This window comes from Sylvia atricapilla, chromosome 1 (assembly GCF_009819655.1).
Source record: "Sylvia atricapilla isolate bSylAtr1 chromosome 1, bSylAtr1.pri, whole genome shotgun sequence".
Taxonomy (NCBI): domain Eukaryota; kingdom Metazoa; phylum Chordata; class Aves; order Passeriformes; family Sylviidae; genus Sylvia; species Sylvia atricapilla.
In genome coordinates this window covers 144534425-144551448 of record NC_089140.1, presented here as the reverse complement: position 1 = coordinate 144551448, position 17024 = coordinate 144534425, and the positions used below count along the sequence as shown (strand labels likewise).

Here is a 17024-nt window from a genome sequence, read left to right as displayed (position 1 = left end):
CTTTTGTAAGGAATACATGGTGTACAATGCTGGATTTTTTCCACAATATTTAGCAATGACTAATTTATTAAGCATCAGAAAAATTACTTTCACACCCTTGTGCGATTGAGATGTGTGATGAGATTTTACTTCCATATTCTAAGAGATGCAAACCAAAATTCAGTGTCCAAAGTCCCTTCCACATGTACACTCTGACTCCCTTAAAGCATACTTACAGGCTATGTAGCACTCAAAATCATTAGAACAATTATTACCTGTTTTAATGGAATTTTAATACTTGTGAAGTGAATATTGTCAGTAACAGTTTAGACATACCTGATTCTGTGTTTAATGAAGACAATGTGCAAAGTGACCACCTGAGGGCCTTCCTAACAAGTTTTCTATTCATAAATTGCAACTCTGAATGCCTGGCTTTTTTGCAAACCAGAGTCTAAGATTTCAGCTTTGGACAAGCCAAGAACGGCTTAAGCTATCTGCCTAACATCATACATGAGTTTCATGTCAAAGCAGGGACAGAAACTCATTTTTCAGGAGGACATTCTGCTTTAGTTTGTGAAATCATTCCCCTATTTGAGTCACTAAACAGTTCTCAGCTTCTGGAACAAAACAGGCCAGGATTCTACTGGCAAGAACCTCCTTTACTACCCGCTTTCTGATTTCTACCACGTGCGTCTATTTCCATAAATACTCTTTGAATATTTACAGTTGAAAAATGTATTTGTGACAAAAGGTTAAATCACACCGTATAAGAAACTTGGGAAACATTAGAAAGGAAAGAACAACAGTTTCTAAGGTAACCATTCCTATGGTTTTAAAAATATTGGCCATTCTACTAAATACCACTTTTCCAGGCTTGGAGATAAAAGTGATTTCACTTTGATGTTGCCAGTATTGTTGGCAGAACTCAACCTACTCTAGGATGTTCTTTTGGATCTGCAGATCCAATTATAACTGACATTCACTGAAGTGCTCTAAGAGGTGGAGGCGTATTTCTTGTGCTGTTTGTAATGCAAGTTGGAAAAACGCTCTCACAATATTACACAATAAAATTACAGGTCTATGCAATATGGACATGTATATATTTTCATAATCCAGTGTTGTTAGATTGTACTTTTACATATAAATACATACATAAAGTGAAATACTGTGTGTTTATAACATAGTATGCTGATCGCAGTACGCTTACCATAAGTAAAGATCTCAATAACATGATTTGAATCCTCCTGGTTCCCAAATCTCTAAAATTGGGGAAAAAAATTGCAAATTAGGTTTTCTTGCATATCTCTGAAATATTATTCTAGACGTTATTCTCATTTTTGACAAGTGAATACAGCAGTCTTGAAAGGGATGCTGGATGATCACAGATAAAGGAAAGTATCTCCCACGAAGCTGCAATAACATGTTTTTGAAAGATACTTTTACAGAAAGGCTTAAAAACTGGAGCACGTGCAGTTGAAGAAAAAATTGAATTGTATATGTGAAGCAGATATAAATCTTTTTGTTTTCCTCAGAAAGCTATAAAATGTTTGACAATCACGAGCTTGATGCTATTTTCACAAGTATCAGCACTGAAAATTTCTTCTGTATTAAAATGCAATTGAACCTTTTAAGAAATTGAAAAACGTGAGCATTTCTTCTCTAATTCAGACCCCAAAACTTTGAGACTGGAAAGAAGTTATTGGCAAAATCAGTAAGAAAAACTGAAAGACTCCTCAGCTTTCATATCACAGGAAGATACATGAAACACTACTTGACCTGTTTTTAATCTGTATTCATTTCCTTCCTGCAGATACTAAAAGTAGCCAAATAGCTAAAGGTATACAGTCACTATTCTTGCAAGATTTTAGGAAATAAAAGTGCACTTGGAATAAATTGCTCCATTCAAAGAGATTCTTTCAGGAAAGTAAAAAAGGTACAAGCCATTTTGTCCATTAAGAAGTGTAAAGGAAGATCAATCCTCTTCACCAAAGTTGGCCTCTACATAACAGTAGAAACTTCTACCTTAATGGGCTACAATCCTGCCTGTTTGTATCAGTCAAATGTTTTGAGTAGCTGAAACCAAAATTCGAAGTAATGCAAGACTTTATCAGCAATCAGAAAGCCTTCTTTGCTCAGACTGACATATGCACATCATACTCACACACTGCTCAGACACGTGCTTACGCAGAATCTCATAAATGGAAAGCTACAGAGTTAAAAAACAAACCACCATCCTCAACTGTTAAACCAAGTAGAGAATTTCACATGGATTTGTTCTTGAAATACCTTCAAAATGAGTGACAAATGTCTGGCACAGATTTGTATCTTCCATGGCATAGCATCCCATGCTGCAAGGATACTGTATAAAAAGCTATCAAGAAGCTGGAGAATGATGATGACTTCCTATTTAATCTAGTAGGGGATCACTTATGTGGTGCAAAGTGTCCACGTACATCTGGAAAGAACAGCTGCAGCCTTTTCAGTTACTTCCTCACACTGAGGAAATGCAGTCTTTTAAACAAAATTATTCCTGCTACAGGAAAAAGTATTCAGTGTAGGGTGACTTTGAAATTATGGGTTTTTAAAGTCGGCCCACTTATAGCTTTTTCCTGCTTCAAAATACATAGGGAAAACCCAAAATTCACTGGAATTTCTGCAGTTGTTTCCTAATCTGAAGTCAACTTGTACAGAATTTAAAAAAACCCCAAAACTTAAAAATAGTTTGCAAATTATGCAACTATTTGAAAAAAATGTATTTATAATTGAATTCCTCTCATTCTCAAAACTCACATATAAAAAGTTATGGAATTAACAACCATAAAGCACATAGTTTCAGAAAAAATTGTACAGATGCAGAGAGAAAGAATGTTTTAGTGAAAAATAAACTGCCTTTCAATCAGGTAATTTTTATCAGTAACGTAACGATCTGTAGGTTGATTTCATATTGCTGACACTGAGCTTGACTTAGTTTGGCATAGTATTTATCACAGTCCCTAAGGAGTGAGAGTTTCAATTTCATTTTTCTTAATGTTTTTCACTTCTTAATTCATCAGGATTCTAAAATCTAGATTTGTAATTTGAAATTTAAAAATGTAGGCTATACAAACCCAAGGTTACTGGGATCCAGCGATTTTGAAGTAGTCCCCAACACAGGTACTTTGCTCATAATGAACATCATAATCTCTGATCTTTGGTAATCTGGGAGATTGCTTCCAAAAAATCCTAAAATAGAATGAAATCACAGAAGAAAAAGAGATATAGGGCACTTCTCTTTATAACAGAATCTTTAAAATACAAAGAATATATTAATAGGTCAAAATAGATGAAGAATAAATGTATGGCTTGTTTTAGGGCATAAGCTCATATTTATTTTTTCTGAAGGATTTTAGTGAGTCTTTTTCATGATACTCACTTTTCTCTTTGAATACTGAAACCTTCTGATTTTACTCTCCCCTAAATATGCAAATTAAAAACTAAATATCTGGAGTTTATTAACTTCTACCTAGTGAGGAATTGGAAGTGTTTCTCATGGCACATAGTATTGTTACTTTTGTCTGTTCAATCTCCAATACATATTACAAGTGAGGAGACAGAAATCCCAGAGACAAACAAGTATTTTATTACTGATACTGCTCTTGGGGGGTGATGAGGTGAGCAGCTTCTGCGCCAGCACCATGGGAAGAGCAGCACTCCAGCACAGGGTACAGGGAGGGCTCCTGGACCAGGGGAACCTTACAACAGCAGAAAGAGCCACAACGGCTGAGAGAACCCTGGGCAGGGCCAGAAGAAATGTCAGGCACACACTCACCTCCACTGCCTTCAAAGTATCTCTTAGTGAGTGCTAGCATCAGTTGGCAGGAAGGGCACTGCAGCTCCACCAGCTCAACCAGGGAGAAACAGTCTCCACTTCAAGAAGACCCTGTCCTCTCCCAGCCCTGCACTCACAAATGAAGCAGCTGCCCAGACACAGCTCCAATGGGAATAGCTGCAGGCTGGGCCCTGCTCTGACAGCAGCACTGCCACAGCAGTGGGCACAGCTCTGGCAGCTTACCCAGAGAATTGAGATAACACTGTTATTCCAAACATTCCCCAAAGAAAGGGTTAATGGCAAGCCCAGTGTGAATCAAGTGTATCCTGGCAGCCAAAAGAGCCAACTGTGCCCTGTGGTGCACCAAGCACAGCATCACCAGCTGGTTGAGGACATGACTGTCCTGCTTGCACTGCACTGCTGCAGCCCCTCCTCAAGTCTGTGCTTTGAGGGCCTTGATCTAAGAACATCAGACACCTTCAAGGGGAGCAGAGAAAGAGGAGGTGCTGATCGATCTCTGATGACCAGTGACAGGACGTGAGGAAATGGGATAGAATTGCATCAGGGGAAGTTCAGATGGGACATTAGGAAAAGGTTTCTCACTGAAAGGAAGGTTGGCAACTAGATCAGTTTCCCAGGGAAGCGATCACGGCACAAGGCTGGCAGAGCTCAAGCAGTATCTGGACAAAGCTCCCAGGCACGTGGTTTAGGTGAAGCTGGGAGGAGGAGAGAGTTGGACTCAATGATCCTTATGTATCCCTTACAACCCCAGATATTCTATTTTATTACTGTGCAATAGTATAATGTCAACTTCAGTATAAAGAAGCTTCCACTTTAAAAGGTTGGTTTGTGGAGTTCCTGGGATTTTTTTTTTTTTTTTTGTGGGAGTTTAACACTTTAACTTGGGAGCTTTACTGAAGTAATGAGAAATAATCTACTACATACTTGTTACTGCTCTAGAAAGCTTCAAGGCAAGCAAAGGTACAGATCAGTGAAGAACATTTAAGCTACATCCCCCTTGTTCTTTAGGAAAAGGAATACATATCATAAATGCACCCCAATATATAACATCACTATCATAAAAGGAAAATCTGAGAAAGGGAGAGACACTGTTAAGAAAATCACTTCCAGTGCTGTGCATTGAAGTACTTCAGTTAAGTCATAGTAGCACAACTGGCCATTAGGTGTCATTGTAGCTACTATATCTAACATTCATTTCTATCAATTTTAAAGTAGTACCTACTAAAATACGTATTACTGTATACAACTGTTTGCAGTGATTTTCAGAAAAGCACTATTCAAAATTCTGTACCAAAGGTAGAGATTTCTACATTTCAGGGGCCTCATAATAAAATAATTAAAATTAATTTTAAGTCCACCAGCATTTTTAATTTTCATAAGCTTCCTGGCTATGAGCTCAGTTAACATTTGAAAGAAAAACCTTTCAGAAATCAAACATATAAAGCACGACTGAGAATGAGAGACAAACACAATCAGAGAAACCACACTTGGTAGTATTTATTCATGATTTAAGCTGGTCCAATATCATCTCATTGAAGAAGAGCAAAAAGGGGAGGAATTTTAAGTGAACCGGTGTAAATTGTATTACTTACCAATTGTTTGAATAATTGCATTCTGGACAATCCTCTCATCACTCTCCTTGGAGCTCGTGCTTAAAGTGCCACTTCCTGCTGAACTGCGTCTGTCCCCCAGCTCAAAGTCAACGCTGATGCGCAGGTGCTTCAACAAGGTATTAAAAACCTCCAGAACTGTTGGGCCTGGAAAGTAATAGTGATAGCATCTGTCAAGGGGGGATGTCTGAAGAAAATTAGAACTGGGCTTCTGAATCCATTTTCACAAGTAATGAGAGTAGGGTGATGAACAGAAGTAAGTGAAATATAGTGTTTGAGGTATCATGACTAGAGATAAACTTCTGAGGTGCACCTACACCTTGATATTTTAGAAATTAACTTGCAATCAGGAAATACAATCAGATATATATGCATAATCCATTATGATCCACTACTGGGTCTGGCCAGGATGGAGGTAATGTGATTTTCCCTGTGCATGAAACTTTTGCTTCACCCATCAATTTCCATCAAACTGTCTTTATCTTGATCCATGAAACTTCTCATCTTCTTTCTACATTGTCCCTGTCCTGTGGAAACGGTGAATGAAAATGGGCCCAGAGTCAACTCACCATGTAAGTTTCATATACAAAACAGGAGTGGTTGCTGAAATTAAGCATCAATAATGGATTAAACTGCAGGTATTTGCCCCTGAACTTCAATTATTTCAAAACCTGCTACTAAAATCCAGTTCTATACATTAGATCAAATAATGAGCCCTTTTGATCATATGGAAAAAGATTTCGCAAGTCTGTGCATGCAAGTGGGTCTCATAAAAAGAGGAAGGACAGGTTCAGGGTCAAGCTAATGAAGCGAAACAGTATTTCAGCAGGACACCAAAGAACATCAGGAACAGAGCACTAGACTGGACATCTCTTCACAGCTACTCTTATTTCAAGGAACTATCCTAATTTTAAATGACATATTTCACCTTACTTCAGCTGCTTCCCACTCAATAAGGTAAAATTTCTCAAAGGTCATTCTACTCCTGCAATACTCAGGTCACAGCTGAATCACAAAGCGACAGTGCTCTTGACATTTTGCAGTGACACACAGCTCTCTAAGACTTTATGATTTCTTTCCAAACAGGAATACCTGCCTTTCACAATTTTTTCCACTAATTTTTTCAATTCAAAGGACTATATAAAGAGTCAAAAACCAAGTACATATGCTTGGAGTAATTGTAAACTAAGTAAGATTTCAAGCATTTAATCAGTTTAATCAGCACGAAGTAAAAAGAAAATAACACACAAAACCTTCTCATAATGTTTTCAATCAGTCTGAAACCAAAGTGAAAATAAGCACCACCTTTCAAATTTATCCTTTGCCCTGATGCCTTTAATTTAATACAATTTACCTATTGATCCTTTAGCTGCTATTGCAACTGCTTCCAGAAGAACCTGAATAATGCCAGCACGAACTCGTGGTGAGTCCCTTTTGCGGACATCAAGGTGTCCCAGGATTTCTTGTATTACATGATGGGAATACTGTGCCTGTTAAAAAAACAGACAGAAAGTCTTCATCTGTGACTTGAACAAGAATAAACTCATATACCACTCAGCTATGGTCATAACCATGCTCCCATTCTGCAACATTTTCATTCAGAAATTTATCAAAATTACAATCAATTCATGACTAAATATGGATTCAAAAAACTGTCATGCGAGATGAAGCTACACAGGTTCATTCTGCCAGCCCACTGTACAAAAGCATAGGGTCTTAAAATATTCAGGAACATCTACAAGCACAGATGAAGCATGAAGTGGTCCTTCGCTCAGCTAACTGCAGTTCAAAGAATTAAGCACCACTGATGTAAATGCTGAGAAAACTCAGCTTTCTCCCACAAACCTGAAATTTTACACTTTTATCTTCTGGGCATCTGTGTTTGATGCAATGAAAGAATAATGCCTTGATGTTTACAACAGAAAATTACAGAATCATAGAATGGCTTAAATTGTGAGGCACCTTAAAGACCATCTCGTTCCAAGCCCCCTGCCATGGGCAGGGACACTTTCCAGTAGACCAGGTAGCTCAGAGCCCTGTTCAACCTGGCCTTGAACACTTCCAGGGATGGGGCAGCCACAGCTTCCCTGTACAACCTGTTGCAGAGCTTCACTACTCTTCTGGTAAAAATTTCTTCCTAATATCCAATCTCTACCTTCCCTCCTTCAGCTTAAGGCCACAATACAGGTTGTTCACTATTAAAAATCCTCAACACAACAGTTGCATGTGAAGTTGGTTTCTTGGGTTGGAAGAGCAGCACAGTTGTATTGGCACACATAAAAAACCAACCTGAGAGATTTCTTTGTCAAGCACAACGTCACACCAGCATGGTTACCCTGCTCCTTGCTCTGGAGAAGGACCACCCCACTACCTTCCCTCAGATCTTTGACTTCGTCTACTGTCTGCCACTAGCATGGTGAGATGAGCATTGAAAACTTTTTTAAGGTGCTTAAAACATGTATGCAAGGAAAAAAAATCGAGGAGAAAATCCTACCTGTATAGAATACATGATGATTTTAAAGCAGGAAACAGCAAATTCATTAGGATCCCATAGTCTGTGATGGTCTAAATGCCTGTAAGCAAAAATGAAGACATAATGAAATAATTACATTCTGCAGATATAATAAATGGTATCTTAAAGAATTTCCGCAAAATTCCTCTCAAAGGGATTATTTACTTACATAAAACTTCAACACAATGACTTAGGAACTAGGTGACAAATTCAGAACTTCACAAAAGCACTTATTTTCTAGGATTAGGACGTGATGACAAAACACTTGGCTGAACAGAAATTCCTGTTTCAGAAATTTAAGGAATGTAGTTGCATCAAACATATATAGTTAAAAAAATACTGTTTCCACACAGAGTGCTATGACATTAGATTTACATGAAAGAGATCTGCTGAAGGTTGTAACACCTTGAAAATTTCTACTCTATAGAAGATAAACAAGTTGTTTTGAATTACAAGCTGCAAAATAATTAGGGCTGAATGCTCCATCCAGAATAGAAACTCTAAGATATATTTTTGCTTTCATGGTGGTTTCATAAATAAAATATATGGAAAACAAAAAAGAGCTGCTCTTCATGTGTATATGCCTTTACACTCCAAAGCATTTCAACACTTACTGCAAGAAATAGCAAATCAAAATCCAAATAATAAATGCATCTGTTTCTCTTTAAATGGAATAGGAACCACAAATGAAAAAAATGTATCAGTTTCAAGCAAATATGAAGAATTCTGCTTAAGCAGAAATGTTGGAAGTAATGAATAGGGCACACAGATTTTTGCAAAAAAGAGGTCTGAGTCCCTGAAAAAGCATGGGAAAAAATAATGGTGTTTTTTCAGTCTAGAAGATTGAAGAAAAGGTAATTTTAGATGCATTTTAATCAGTATGATTTAGGTTTTAAAAAATTCAAAACAAATCCACAAATAAATTTGCCAATGAAAGTAAACATGCCAAGCCAACAAAAAAACTTGTAACAGAAATTGAATTTAAGTTGTGTTCCTAAACAGGAATCTTGGCTACAGAATCATCACTGCTCTCCCTTTTCTCAAAGAACTTAGGAAACATATAAAGTTTCTTGAAACAGCAAACTCGAAAGCCCTAGAGCTGAAAGAAGTCAGCACTGTGAATACAGGAGGACTGGCTGGATGCTGTAACTTACTCTGCCTAGAATCTGGAGATCTCAATTCCTCACTGGGCAACTTCTCCCAGTCCAGTCACCCATGTACACAGGTCTCCTTCAAGGCTAATAAAACCAGATGACACAAAGCATCTCCTTTGCCCTGCCTTATCTTGCACTGCATTGCAGAGATTAAAAAAAAGTTTGGCTATTTTGACACATCACTTACCTTTAACAGAAATCCCTAGAAGAAACACTGCCAGGAATTTAAAAGGTGTTTGCCTGCCAATATAACAGCAGATTTGCATTACTAACTATCCAACTTGAGTACCTGTTGGGGACAGCTGCCTTTCTTAGGCACAAGTGTATTTAATCCTGCCTTGGGACAGAAAACCAAACAAAATTACATCTTTAAACCCTTAAAAGCTTAGTGGCTCATAATGTATTTCTTCATGTCTTCTTCCTCTCTTAATATCATTCCAGTACAGTCCATCATATTTTGTACATGATAGCTTATTTTAGCTGATGTATTTTATTTGTCTCAGCAAATGAAAAATCATACTCTCTACTATCTTCTCCCGATCAGAACTGATCCTTTAATCTTTCAGGGCAGCACGTGTTCTCTGTTATTCTTGACAGTTCCTATTCATCTGCCCCGAAGATCCATTCAGGCAGATTACGGTCAGCTGCATCCCATATCATGTTAACAAAAAAACAGAACAAAAACCAACCAAACAAACAAAACCCCCCAAAAACACAAACAAACAACAACAACAACAAAACCCCTAGAACAACAACAAAATGCCAAAAAAGCCCCCAACCAAACAAAAAAATTCCTCTCTAATTTTTTGATTTTGCCAGAAAGGCCAAGTATTAGGTACTTCAGGTAGATGAACTGCTGGGAAGACAGCTAGGGGAAGATGACAGACAGTTAAAGCTTTGTGTAACAGCTCTATGGGCAGCACACTTTGCATACTGAAATTTTCATCCTAAGGACAGCAGGATTAGATTCCTGTAGGTGATGTATTTAACTGATCATAACACGTGTATTCAATGTAGTTTTGTTTTTGCAAAAGACAGTAAAGGGTATTTTTAGTATGGTGCATTTACTTCAGTTAAAATCAAGTCACACCTCCTAAACTCCTTATTACATTTCTTCCAATAAAGAATATCTAATAAAGATTGCAAAACATTCTATTGCTGGATTAACAAACGCCAAATTCTGCCTTCCATTGAGATCTGCTGCATATATGTAGCAAATGTTCACAATTAGGTGTCTCAGTTTCAAAGGCACAGCAAAGGCAATAATGCAAGTTTCTGGGGAGAAAGCCACTAATGATCCCTGAATTCTCTCAGTGCCACACATGCAAGTAATCCTTTAAGTAATGGATGATAAATTGATACCGAGGATCAGAAAGCATAACTGAGGCATGCATGTATGGGAATACATAAAATATTCAGCTCATGCATCATGTTTGCTGAAAGTATATTGAACACCAGTCTGTTAATATTCCCAACCCCTGCACAAGTGATGTGGTAACTGACAAGAATGGAAATGCAGTTGTTACACTTGGGAAGCTTCACCAGATTTCTGGATCTCTCTGAATCTGTCTAATCTATTCACCATTGCAAATCCATGCTAAGTATGTCTCAATAGCTTCTGACTGTTGACACAACATAAAAAAAAAATAATTCATGTAACGTTCATGTAACATTTTTTGACTTTCATAAAGCAATTAGTGAGATCGATCTATAAGATTTTATTACAAATTATTACTTGAGAGTTTCTAGCTACTGCATGTAGACACTTATAACCATGGACATTTTCTGCCTAAGGCAAGGAAAATTAATGTCAATCCAAACCTATACCAGGACACTGCCTTCAGTGTCTTCTACTATCTTCATTATATTTAAACCCCTCAGTCACTGAATAAACCCTGCCTCATGATGCAAGCAGAACTGCTCTCTCAGTTTTGCAAAGAAGTGGCAGCATATTGCTTGCTATTGCAGTGCTACATGAAGCAAGCCTCCAGGTGAGGAACTGAACCTGCCCGTTCATGTTAGCACTGTAGTAAGAGCCCTTATCTATATTTCCAGAGTTTCTTTAGAAGCAATGAAATAGCTGAATATTGTTCAAAGAAACTGTTTTCCAATCAGGAGCTAAGTCAGGTTTTTCAATCTGATAAAGGACAATAGACTATCTCAAACTTTCACTCTAACTGTTCTGTCATTCACAAAGTGAAGCTGATTAGATAGAGCACTCCCATTTTGTTTAGGAAAAACAGCTTGAAATTGCATTTTCTGCATCTCTTGTTCTTCAAAAATACTAAACCTCTACAGCAGTCATTTCTAAAAAGACACAATTTGGCAATTTGTCCTCAAAGTGGAACATAAAAACAGTGACAGCAAAGACTCTCCATTCATAGAGGAGATAACATATTCTGAGTAATTGGTCATTATCTATTCATTTTGGTGCATAAATGCAGCATGTGGCAAGCTGAGGTGCACATAGAGTCAACTGGCTCCTTACAGTCATAGCACGTAAGAAATGAAAGTAGGCTGGAAATAATACTTTAAGGATGTAGGCTTTAGATTAGCCCCAGGAAAAGCAGCTATGATGCCTTCTGAAACCCCAAACCAAGGACTACCTGTAGTCTGTGGTATCAGGAATTATTAATTGGAAAGTTACCAGATACTAAAATGATTCAAAAGACTGAAATCTCTGCAAATGATGACAAAGTTTAGAAATAAACCCCCCAAAAGAATTGAGAAGTGGTAAGAAAGCAGGTGCAGTATAGTACCAAGTAGTCCATCCAACTGTTTAGTAACCAGGTGTTCACTGTGATCACAGGTATTTTGGAGGAATAGAAATTTAACATGTAGGAAAGAATGAGTGCTTTTTAATAAAACATTCAACTTTGCAACAGAAACTGCTATCAGGTTGGTATAACAGAAACATACAGAAAACAAGGGAATGGTACAGTTCTTTGTAGTCAATGCTTTTTCAGGATAAGTAAGGAGTTACGAAAGTTTTCTGCCTTCAACACCAACTCTATATTTGTGATTTCTGTTCTTAACATTAGTAACTTGAAAAATGGCTTTTGGTAGCTTGAAGGTCTTTCCGTGTATAAATAAAATACTTAAGCTAGGTGGGAAAAACTAGGCCATCTGAAAGTAAGTAATCCTGTACTTGGGATATACTCTGAAAAATCTACAAGAAGAAGTAAGCAGGTCTCTTCATGACCAGGAAAAGCCAGGGTTTGAAAGTGGTATCAGTGAGTGTTAATATATTATACCTGATGAGGTATAAGTTGTACTGTGTGTTTTTGTGCATAATGTGCATACTGTGTGCGTATCTGTCGCTCACTCCTAAAGGAGCTGGTAAAGACATTCCTCAAAGAATACTGAAACAGGTCCTGGAAGTAAATGGCAGGAAAATATAAATTGTAACTCTATGGGGCACAGCATTTCTTTGTGCTACTTGTATTTTACATGGTTTGTCTCTACACTAATTTTAACATTCATCTATGGGACATTAATAGCTTGGATGAAGTTTCACACTGAAAAAAATAAAAAGACCAGCTGAAGCAACAAATGTAAATTATTGTATTTCACTTTTTAAAATCAGTAAAGCAGGACATGCATTCCTCCCTAAAGACAGGCAGCAAAGAGGAGAGATTAAAAGAGGGGCAATTTTTTAAAGAAATGTGAATAGAAATCTTTTAGCTGAAAAGCAGGAAGAAATTTAATGCAACAGAACCGAGGATGAAGTAAAGAAAATCTCTTAAGATCTTCCATGAATTTTCAACTTACGCAAAAACTGGTCTGACAGCATTATTCATATTTCCATAGGTTGCTCGTCCCAGTAGTTCCCTGAAACAATTCTCAGCCAGCACAGAAGGATTTTCTTCTTTCACTCCTGCTGCAGGAGAGGATGGAGGACCTGTTCTGCTGAAATAAGACAAAATGCATTGATTATATCATTGACTAATATTCACTTTTTCTGTACTGTATCCACCCCTGGATTAAAACATTCATGAGTCACACTTTTGAACTAGGCAAGAACTAGTTCAAGTTTTTCAAATATGCATCAAACCAGAATTCTGAATAAAATATTTTATTCTCTTATAGCAGAACCATAGATCATCATCTGTTCACTCAGTACTGATTGCTGTATTAGTAAATATTCATGGCAAACACAAAAGCTGCTAATATTCAGTTAACTTGTTACCTATTACATTTTGACAAAACACTATGTGTTGCTAATAATGAATGAAGGCTGTGAAACCACTAAAAAAGTTTAGACATAATATTGGTAATATTGTTCAGACTAACGATCTCATTCACCTGCCCTCTACACAGTCCATACTGTGTGGGTGAGCATTAAATGAAACTCCAGTACTTCTGCACAAACAGATGGCTTGTGAGTTGAAAAAAAAACAGTCTGAGTGAACTAATCAGAACATTATCACCCACACAGTTACCTCTAAATAGACAGTGCAGAAGTTGGTCACCTTCTTCCTGAGTGTCTTCCATCTATGGACAGGGCACTGCTGAGCCCCTGGCTGTGGGCACTGTGGTGAAAACAGTTTTCAAAAAGAAAGCAAATGGCTCCTCCAGGGTACCTCCATTACTTACCAAGAGCCACCAGACCTACAAGTAGCAACCTTTTTTTTCTCTAATAAAACACATTATAGGAACTTAAGTGAGGATTCATTTACTTACACTAACATGATGCATCTTTAACTTAGACTGCAGAAACCAGTACCTGAAAGCCTTAAACATCATTTCAGTTCCGCAGTGCAAGCTTGCGTGCTAAATACATTTGAAAGTATCAACCAAGAGCATTCAGTTTAGTTAAGCATCATAAAAGCTTTAGAGCATCATAGAAAGTTTGAAATAACACCAGTCAAGTGAACATGTTAACATCATAGCTGTAAAGTATCTTTTAATGGCAAAAGACTTTCTAGTGTTTCAATACTACTGCAATCTAAAATGGGCCATATGAAAATTCTGTTGCCTCTGGAAACATCAGCGTGTCAGGAGTTACCACAACTAACTTGTCAAATTTTAACAACAGAAGAGCCTAAGGAACCCTGTTAGATAAGGAAAAATAATTTTGCAAATGCAGTATGATTAGAATTTTAAAAGGTATGACAATTTGTATATAATTCACCATGAATACCACAAAACTCCAGCTTTCTCCAACTGCCGAGTCACTCAACTTCCCCCTTTTTTCCTTCCCCTGCACTGCCTGGATTCTGATCTAAGGAGATGGGCACCCTTCTCAGCACAGAGAAGGTACAAGAGACAGTGCAGGACTGTCATTTCCTAGGCTGTTTTGACATAGATTCCCTAAAATACAACAGCATTGCAAAGGCTCGTGTGTGGGGAGGAAAGCAGAAAGGCTGCACAGCATTCAGAGCTAAGTCTGTCTGAAAGAATTCCAGTTAAAATGAAGTAAAATAAGTTACATTTTAAGTACTTGTTTATGCAAACCTACAGCAGGTGACTTCTCAGCACTGCCTGGGAGGCTTTTTTTAGATGAATCTTCTTAGTATAAAATGTGACTCTTTGACTGCATCAGAATGTCTAAAATTATCTTGTGTTGTCTGTAGGAATAACATTTTATTTGAACTTTAACAGCACCTACCTCAAAGTATTTCTCAGCAAATCCTCCTTGGCATTGTCAGATAATAGACAATGAATATTGAATACTCTCTTTAGTTTTATAGCTTTGTACAGCTTCTTAACTTTCTAGATTCAAATGAGTAACTCATACTCATCTTGTTTCTTACAGAAATATCAGAAAATGTTTGAGGTACGCAACTGCAACAGTTAAGAAAAATCAGTAGTATCCCTCTGCATCCAGACCTTTTGTACAAGAGGGCTGAAAACATGCTTTACAATGAAATAGGAAAGGACAACTCCCTGTAGCTGCTCCACTGGCTTTTTTGTGGGCAATCTCTATCAGGAGTGGCAACAAGGAACTGGAAGGAGGATGAGTTGAAGTACAGAAGTTTCCATAGCAAACACCTAATCACAGACTTCAACTGGCTCACAGCAACTCAGCAACTAAAGCATGACACTTCTTAAATGCCACAAAATCTAAAGATACGACAGGACATCTGAAGTAAGACTTAACCACCACTTTTGAGCAGAGTACATACAGGAATGTCTGACTATGATTCACTCACCCTGAGAAAGAAATAAATTCTAACCTTCCTCTAAAACAGAATTTGTATGAACATTAGAGATATATCACAAGGATTTGAAGCCAAGTTTACATTAAGTGCTAGTGTCCCTCTGCCTGAAATAAGGCTGGCAGCTTTAGCTCCACAGTTATGAAGAATATGTCACAAAGTAAGGGAATTACAAATTTCATACATCCTTTCCTTATTTTGGAGATGCACATAAATAGATATATACACATAACATAATGTCTGATAGGCATGTAACTAGAATGTGCACCTGGATACATAAACAAATAATGACTTTCACAAATATGATTATATTTTTAAAATGTTATTTAAATAGTAAATTCTTAACTCCAAGAAGTGTCTCACCCGGTATGTACTCAAAATAATCTTGAATTAAGCTGTAAAGTGCCACAAGCTAAAATTACACTGACTTTCAAGGTAAGTACCTACATGTGCTTCAGCTTTAACCAAAAATGGTTTTTCTTCTGTGGACTTAAGTTGGGGGTAATTTCTGGAATTTCTGCTCTTTTTAAAATAATGCTTTGACTCCATCTGCCAAAACAATATGCTTCTTACTCCTACTCTTCAAGATGTCTCTGTGCTTCATAAATATGAAGTCACGCATAAAATAAAATGAGAAATTGTCTGTAACATTATTTAAGACCAGGAGGTAACAATATACAAACACTGTTTTCAGCTTTGCTGTCACATGCACATCATCAAAAGCCCCTACTCACCACGTGGAAAATCATTATCCCTTTTTTTCATGTTCAGTGTGCACTATAGGACATGTTTCAAGCACAACAGTTCAGAAATGAAAGATGTTTTTTTGACATATTTGTTTTTCTACACTACCACTACTACTGCCTTGCTCCATAGATGATAAAAATCACTCCTGCAGTACATATAAACTGATCCACTTTAAGAGGTTAATCCAAATCCTACTTCAGTCAGGTTTTTTTATCAGTAGTTAATTTCCTTCTGCTATAGAAGGGAAGTGGAGGTCTGAGGACACTGTAAAGAGTATCAAAATAAAGGGGCCACCTGCAGCTAGAAGCCCGGTTAGAGTAAGCAAAGGCAAACCAGGCTCTCCTTGCTCAAAGAGCAGCTTCAGAAATCATTCTCTCTTATTCAGATCACTCTTCAGATTCAAGTGGATATTTCTGTACATATTGTGTGGCCCCTCAGTTATATGCAGCAAACAGATAAGACATGGACAGAGACAACTATTGATTTTAGTTATTTAGTCTGAAAATTTCTTTCAGATATGAGACAGGTACTGGCAGTCAAAAATGACAGAATAAAAATAAAGCTGAGGAATTGAAAAATAAATGCCAAAACTCAAACCAAAAAAGAGAAACTGACAGATCTAGAAAGCTGAGTGAAAGCATGAAAAGCTTGTTGTTATAGGAAGGCTGCTGAGCCTCTTAGAAGAGAAGTTTTGAAACAGCCAAAATTGCACATGGAATGAATATTTAATTTGATCACACTGCTGAAGTTGGTTTCATGGAAATTTCCCAGTGCTACCAATAAACAGTTTTTACACCTACACCTACAAAGTGACTTTTCAATTGTAAGGTGATTGGCATCTCCTCAGCCTTAATTGTCACGGAGATCTTTTCAAATATCTTTTTGCAAACACGGCAAGTAATATGCCTACAAGTCACTGAAAGCAAGGAAGAGAAGAGGCCTATATATAAATAAAACTCTAATTCCCTACTCTAAGGACAAGTGAGAACAGGCAGTTCTTACTAATAGCTACAGGAATCAAACCTTCAATTT

General features: G+C 37.3%; 1 protein-coding gene across 5 annotated transcripts in view; it reads right to left on the bottom strand.

The window, feature by feature from the left end:
• The window catches only part of EFR3A (EFR3 homolog A), an 80307-nt gene that overhangs the window by 24857 nt on the left and 38426 nt on the right, over positions 1–17024 (bottom strand). For 4 of the 5 annotated variants that reach the window (XM_066336208.1, XM_066336217.1, XM_066336227.1 and 1 more), the window contains 6 exons: positions 12856–12993; positions 7913–7991; positions 6773–6908; positions 5401–5565; positions 3087–3201; positions 1187–1238 (listed from right to left, as the gene is read on the bottom strand). In XM_066336208.1, the coding sequence (XP_066192305.1) occupies positions 1187–1238; positions 3087–3201; positions 5401–5565; positions 6773–6908; positions 7913–7991; positions 12856–12993 (685 nt within the window). The remainder of the gene's footprint in view (positions 1–1186; positions 1239–3086; positions 3202–5400; positions 5566–6772; positions 6909–7912; positions 7992–12855; positions 12994–17024) is intronic. The other variant, XM_066336200.1, reaches the window with a different exon arrangement.